Raw genomic sequence first — 6,877 nt, 5'->3', positions numbered from 1 at the left:
ATGCCGGCGAAGAAGTGCAGCACGCAGCGGTGCGCGAAGTCCCGCGCGTGCTCGCAGCAGGTCTCGTCGAAGAGCTTCTGCTCCAGGTCCACGTAGTTGCTCCAGTATCGGCGCTGCAGGAAGACTGTCTGGTCAAAGCAGGGCCTCAGGCAGCGGGCCAGGAAGGCCGCCACGATCAGCAGCAGGGTGAGGCTCCAGCCGATGGCCTGGGGGATGAGGAGGCACTGGGTGGGCACGGCAGGCAGCGGTGCTCCAGGCCCTTCCCTTATGTCTCCCTCCATCCTCCCTCAGGCCGACCCACCTCCACAGTCAGTCATCATCCTCTCGCCTGACCCGTCCCCATCCTTCGCCCGCCATCTTCCCATCCACCCGCCTCCCTCCTCTCAGCTGTCCATCTCTCCTCCCGTTTTTTCATGCGTCCTTATCTTTGTCCTTCCTTCCCTTTGTGCCCCACCCATGAACCATCCGCTCATCTTCTTATCCAGTTCTTCATCCTCCTCACCAGTGTTTACCCACCCAGGTCCCATCTGTCCACCCCTGCCCTGTTGTGTGGGAGGCCTAGTGCCAAGCTAAGAACCATGATGCATTCTGGGCCCGCAGAGAGGAAATCCAGGCTGAGCCGGCGCCTGGCAGTGCGCTCCTCTCCCTTCCAGGGCTACTACACAGCTATGGCCTGGAGCCCCTGTGTGACCTGCAGCAGTGACGTCTCACCTAACCACAGACCCTGGAGTCCTTGCCACCTAGACGTGATGCCCCAGATTCATAAAGCTTGCTCATTTGGCCACACACAGGACCCTCCTGCCTCAAACTTAAGGTGAACTTTTTACTCATGAGGAGCAAAAGAGCAGAGCAATCGCCAAGTTTGACCACTGATGCACAACTGCTGAGTCAGGATTCAAAGCCCTGTCTGACTGCGTGTTCTATGTTTATGCTATGGAGTGAGCCTGGAGCTCCGAAACCCCCAGGGATGAGCGTGGTGGAAGAGGAAACCAACTTCCTTTATTTTGAAGGAGAAACTGAGGCACAGTGGCACAGCAGAGGTCACAGTATGAACCAGAATCAAGCTTGTCCTGAGTGCTGGTCCTCTTTCCACACTGCAGGCATCTGTTTGCCATGAGCCCATCTGCCTTCCCCAAACGGCAGGACTTGTGTTCCATGTGCAGCAGGGTCCTACAGTGTTCTTTAAAATAACTTTTTTTTTTTTTTTTTAGGTAAGGTCTTGCTATGTAGTTCAGGCTTGCCTTGAACTCACTATGTCGCCCAGACTGGCCTCAAATTTATGGTGATCCTCCTGCCTCTGCCTCCCAAGTGCTGGGATTACAGGTATGGCACTGCCATGCCAGCTCCCCCATAATGCTCTTTCATAGGCACAGTCCATCTTGAGCTCTGGGAGTAGTGGTGATGGAATCCAGAGTTTGCCTCCTCACCCCCCAGGCCTGGGCGGGGCTTGCTCTCAGGATAATGGAGTGGGCACACCAGGGATGTGGGCATTTGGGGAGGGTCTGTTCTGTGTATTCCATCCCTGCCTTGCCTCTTACACCATGAGCTGCTTGATGCTGGCCTCCATTGCTTTCCTGCACCTAGCCTTCTGTAGCCAGGCTTGGCTGACACCCAAGAGGTTCTGGCCCCTGTTCCCTGTCTTAGAGTCAGTCAGTACTGAAGACCCAGGGCTGGTTTCCTTTTCCTAGGAGGATCTGCTGTCTGGACTCCACCCTCCACTCCTTGAACCTCCTGCTGTTTGGTTCTGTCTCCAGCAGAGAGGAGGATCCTCAAGAAGTCATGTGGACCTGGCCCAGTCCCGCTGTGAGGGTGAGAGAGCTGTGGGAGGACCGCCTGATTACCTGTGACAGGCACCGCAGGTACCGAGACACGGCCTTCCGAGCAGGGCTGTCCCTGACCAGCTCATCCTCCTTGCAAGGCACCTTGACCAGGAAGAGCTGCACCTGGCTGGAGGTCATGTTGGCAAAGTCCAGAAACTTGTCTGGGTCCACAGAGTTGCTGAAGGCACACACAAAGCACTTGCCATCAAGGAGAGCCAGCAGGATCCAGACCAGGGGTGCAGCCAGCGCTCTCTGCAGCACCGAGGAGCACATGTACCTGGGAGCAGAGAGGAGAGGGGTCATCCTAAATGGGCATCTTCCTAGCTGTGAGGGCGTGGCTAAGTCGCTTCACCTCTCTGTGCCTCCAGTTCCTCCTTAAAAATGGGTCCAAGCAGGGAGCAGCCTGGGGATGAGGAGAGGCTGCAGGGAGGCCACACTCACTCGAGGGGTGTGCAAGGCTGGTGAGTGAGCATGATCCATCGGCTGATTTTGGTATGGAGCACCATCTGTGTGCCAGGCCCCCAGACACAAGGGTGAGGGACAAAGGGACAGTTGTGGTCTTTGCCCTTGGGGAGCTTTTGGGAGAGGAGATACAGCCTACACAAACCATTGCCTCTCACTATAGGAAAACCCACCAGGGCCCTTCATACATGGGCCAACTTAAGGTCTACGGCCAGTGTGATGGAGGTGTACCTCTGACAGAGGTGTACACACCAGTGTTACAGCATTGGCCAGGGGAAGGTGACAAAGGGCAGGGACAGAAATGTGTCCCAGATGGAGACTGGCAAATGTCTCTGTGATGAGTCCTGCTCGGAGAAGGGAGAGGCACCAGAAAGCCCCTTGGGCCAGGACACCGCCCCCCCGTGCCTCCGGGTGACCCGCTGGTGTGGGGCTGCACCTCATGATGCCCGGGTCCTTCCTGCGGTGCCCCACCGGCCGGCGCCACTCTTCCACCATCACCACGGACTGCCGGTTGACAAGGAGGCCGCAGAGGAAGAGGGCAAGCGGTGGCGCAAGCAGCAGGCCGAGGCCGTAGAGGGCGTTGTAGCGAGCCAGGCAGGGGCAGTTGAAGTCGAAGGAAGAGTAGAGCTTGATGGTGAGGGCGGCCAGCAGCAGGCACAGCCCGTTCGTCAGAGACTCTGAGCTGGACTGGAAGTGCTGGAAGAGCGAGCGGAACCGCTCCATGGCAGCGGGCGGTGGGTGCCGGGCTTGGGCTCCAGGGAGGCTTGTTTTCCCCTTCCAAAGCCTGCGGGACCAAGCAGGAGGCTTCGTCCACCCCCAGCCCAGCCTCCAGGGTCCAGCTGAGGACCTAAGGCGGAGGAAGGCTCTTCCTAAGCAGTTGTCCCCCAGCCACTCCCCCTCTGCTCTGTGACCAGCCAGCCCAAAGCGGCCCTAGGCAAATAGGCACACCCTGTCACCCCGCCGCTCCCCACTGCTTTTTCCCAGTTTAGATTCTCAGCCAGACAGCTGGTGCCCCTCCCTCGGGCACAGGCAAATTCTGGGCACGGGAAGGCAGAGGCCAAGGGAGCCCGCTGTTTTCTGGTCTGGGTCAAAACTCTGACTCGACTCAGCCCGAAGAGATGCCCTGGGCCTTCAGACTGGGCTGAAGCTGGTGGGGCACTCGTGCCTGCCTGGAGGCCCTGGGAAGGGTTGGAGGTGCATCTCGTGCTCAGTGTCACCATGAGTGCTCTGTGGAGGGGAAAGTGTCGGAGTCAGGGGCCTGCCTAGCAAAGGCATGGAGGTGAGGGTGTCCAACAGGCAGCTGGAAAGCTCTGGAGGCCCAGTGGGAGCCTGCTGCCCCCTCCGCTCTACCCCGCCGTCCTCCGGGGCTGGTGAGCAGCTGGCCCAGGCCTGCCCCGCACAGCTCCCGCACTGCGCTCCTCCTCACGTGTGACCAGGCCTCCCTCAGCCTCTGAGCTTGGCCTTCAAGGCCCTCTTGATGGCACTCATTGTGTCTTCCCACCATATACTGCTGCAGAGGCCTCCATCCCGATGGCCCTGTCTCCCCCTGATGTTCAGGAGGTGGCTCAGGTGCCCCCAGTGACCTGGCTCTGCAGGGCCGTGTCCCTTCCAGCACTCAGAGCGGCTGCTCCTGCTGTGACACCTTCCCCAGTGTAGGGTGGGACCCCAGTGAGGGCAGCGACCTGGCCCGCACCTTTTGGACGCAGCAGATGTTAGTTTTAACAATGCTGATGCTCGGACACCCTTTGTTTCATCCTCAGCCCTGTGTGCTCTCTCCTGACCTGTTCCCTCCCATGTCTGCGCCCAGTAAGTGAATGAACAGGCCGCAGGCCTTACCTCTGATGTCTTTGTCTCTCTCGCTTTTTGTCTTTTCCCTCTGTCTCACTGTCTTCCTGTGTCTCTGCATGTTCCTCAGTCTGCAGTTGAGTGTCTGTGTCTCCCTGTCTGTGTGCCTCTGTGCTGTTGCCTCTTTCCATCTTTCCCTCCTAGCTCTGCTGTCACCTTGCCCCATTTCTGCTAGAGAAAGAGCAGGGGCAGCCATAGGTTCTGGTCTCTTTGTGGCTGGAGGAGGGATGGGTGGGTCGGACCCCACTACCTAGGCTCTTGCCCGGCCTTCGTCTCTGCAGCTCCCTCACACTGAGCCCAGGGCCACCGCTGGCCGGGGAGGACCTCAGTGCGAGGGATGGCCTTGATCCCCTGACCCCACGCGATCCTAGTCAGCTGCCTGCGTTGGCATTTCCGTCCCTTTCTAGGTGCTGGGTCCTCGTGTCAACTCACCTCCTGCTGTCCTCTGATCTTACCAGATGAGCGTCCTCTGAGCTGCTCCATGCTCAGGCCCAGCCCTGCACTCACCCCACACGGCTCTGCCCAGCCACAACATTTAGACAATGAAAAATCCTCATTTTTCTTCTGATAGAACACATTATTTAGGAGCAATTAAAAATGGTATCGTGGTGACGCATGCCTTTAATCCCAGCACTCGGGAGGCTGAGGCAGGAGGATCGCTGTGAGTTTGAGATCTGCCTGGGCTACATGGTGAGTTCCAGGTCAGTCTCAACTACATAGTGAGACCCTGCCTCAAAAACCAAAAACCAAAAAAAACCCAACCAACCAAACAAAAAAACGGAGTGCATGTTGTGTCCTTGTCGCTGCACATGCAGAATCTGTCTGTCTGCGGTGGTGTGTGTCCTTTTAGGCCTGGGCCAAGGCTCCTGGTTGGGGCTGGATGGCCTGCCTGGAGCGTTTGGGAATGGTTAGCCCCCAGGTGTGCTGCTAGGCGCCGCCCATCTGGGGCGTGTCTCGAAAATGTTTCCTCCTCCATGGCAGGACATCACACAGGTCTTATGGCCTGTCTGACTCAGCTTCTCCAGAGGATGACAGCTCCTCTTGCTGGTGAAGGACCCTGGCTCCTGCAAAAGCACTTTGGTAGGTCATTTAGCCTGTAGCGTACTCAGACCACACAAATATGCCCTATGTATTTCATAAAACAGAGCTAGGTTGCCTGGGCTGGCCTCACACTCCTAGGCTCAAGTGATTCTCCTGCCTCAGCCTCCCAAGGAGTTGGGACCATGGGCATATACCACCGTGCTTGGCTCTCCTTTGGGGAAAATTTTAAAAATTCACATTTATTTATTTGTGGTAGTGCTGGGGATCAAATCTAGGGCCTCACGAATGCTAAGCAAGTGCTCTACCTCTGAGTCCTGTCTACAGCCTTTACATTTGCTTTTTCTCTTTTCGGGAGAGGAGTTGGGTGGTGGTCTTCCTGAATATAGTTCCAGCTGGCCTTGATCTCGAGGGGATCCTGCCTCAGTCTTCCCAGTGATGGGATTACAGAAATTCACCACCATGCCCAGCTCACATTTTCTTTTTACTGATGACTTAAAAGTGTTTGGGTGGGAATCATTTGTAAACATACACTGGAAGATGTTTATAGAATAAGACTCTGGTTTGTATCTTTGTTTTTTCTTGGAATCTTGCAGATATATTCTTGGGGATGGATGTCTTCCAGTGACTTTTTGTTGCATTTTGTTTTTGCTTTTCGTTTTACCTTTAAAAGGAATCTGAATATTATTTGAGAAGCATTGGTTTTGCCGTCTGTGGAGTTGCTGTCATTGAGAGGATTGGGCGCCCCCTACTGGAAAGATGAACATATCTCATGTGAGTGATACTTTGTGTGTGATGCTTGTGTGTTGGTGTTCAGAAACGGCATGTGTGTTTGTGTCACTACTTTGTATGTAATGGGTACGCTTTCCCCTGAGGTTTCTCTCTCTTCTCTTTCTCTTGGGAGACTGTTGTTTCCTCTTGTCTGTCTGTGTGACCTGATTCTCTGCTACTCTGAGAATAGAGGCCTTCCTGGTCCTGGCAGATCCGGGGGAGGGTGACAGTGGAAGGAGGCTGTCTGACCAACAGTACAATCACAACTGTGTAATCACCCGGGAACAAGTTAAACCCAGTCCCTACTTCTTTTGTACCCAAATAACTTCCACATGGTTCAAAGATGTGAATATAAAAATTAAATCATGAAAATTTGACAAGAAGCTGGGCATGGCAATGCCCACCTTTAATTCCAGCACTTGGAGGGGCTCAGGCAGAAGGATCAGGAGTTCAAGACCAGCCCAGACTAAATAGACCCTGTCACGAAACAAAAACCAGCCCACCCAAACAAAACAAAAGCCTACAACCAAATACTTGACAAGAAAATGTAGGTAGATTTATTCATGGTCAGAGGCTGGAGAAGGCTGTTGTGATCCAAGCCCAGCACTCAGTAGCTGTGGAGAAGAAGAATAACAAAAAGTAGAAATGTTTGTGGGCAAAAGAGTCCCATTGATGGGCCGGGGATTTAGCTCAGTGGTGCTGGTGCCTACCTCACAAGTGTAAGGTTCTGAGTTTGATCTCTGGTACAAAAAAAAAAGTCCAATGAAAAGAATAAAAATAATAAACTGATAAAAAAGTGTTTGCCACACTCACACCACACAAAAGCCATTTCCCCTATTTTATAGGAGGCTCCTGTGAACATTGTAAAAGATGAACAATCCTCCGGAAGGCAACAGTTAAAGGCCATGAAGGGGCTATCCACTGAAAAGGGAAGAAGTGTC

At 54.6% G+C, this 6,877-nt stretch overlaps 1 protein-coding gene across 1 annotated transcript in view; it reads right to left on the bottom strand.

Annotated features, from left to right (window-relative positions):
* Calhm3 (calcium homeostasis modulator 3) overlaps nucleotides 1-3,093 on the bottom strand; it is a 3,394-nt gene extending 301 nt beyond the window's left edge. The window contains exons 1-3 of the mRNA XM_033761238.1: nucleotides 2,719-3,093; nucleotides 1,842-2,097; nucleotides 1-206 (exon numbers count right to left, since the gene is read on the bottom strand). The exon at nucleotides 1-206 is cut by the window's left edge and continues 301 nt beyond it. Of these exons, the coding sequence (XP_033617129.1) occupies nucleotides 1-206; nucleotides 1,842-2,097; nucleotides 2,719-3,005 (749 nt within the window). The 5' untranslated portion in view covers nucleotides 3,006-3,093. The remainder of the gene's footprint in view (nucleotides 207-1,841; nucleotides 2,098-2,718) is intronic.
* Nucleotides 3,094-6,877: the final 3,784 nt, after the last annotated feature.

The sequence above is a fragment of the Fukomys damarensis genome, unplaced genomic scaffold, assembly GCF_012274545.1.
Source record: "Fukomys damarensis isolate Sample0158 unplaced genomic scaffold, DMR_v1.0_HiC HiC_scaffold_8, whole genome shotgun sequence".
In the NCBI taxonomy this organism is placed as follows: domain Eukaryota; kingdom Metazoa; phylum Chordata; class Mammalia; order Rodentia; family Bathyergidae; genus Fukomys; species Fukomys damarensis.
Note: the sequence above shows the minus strand (reverse complement) of the source record. Positions and strands in the feature narration are given on the sequence as shown.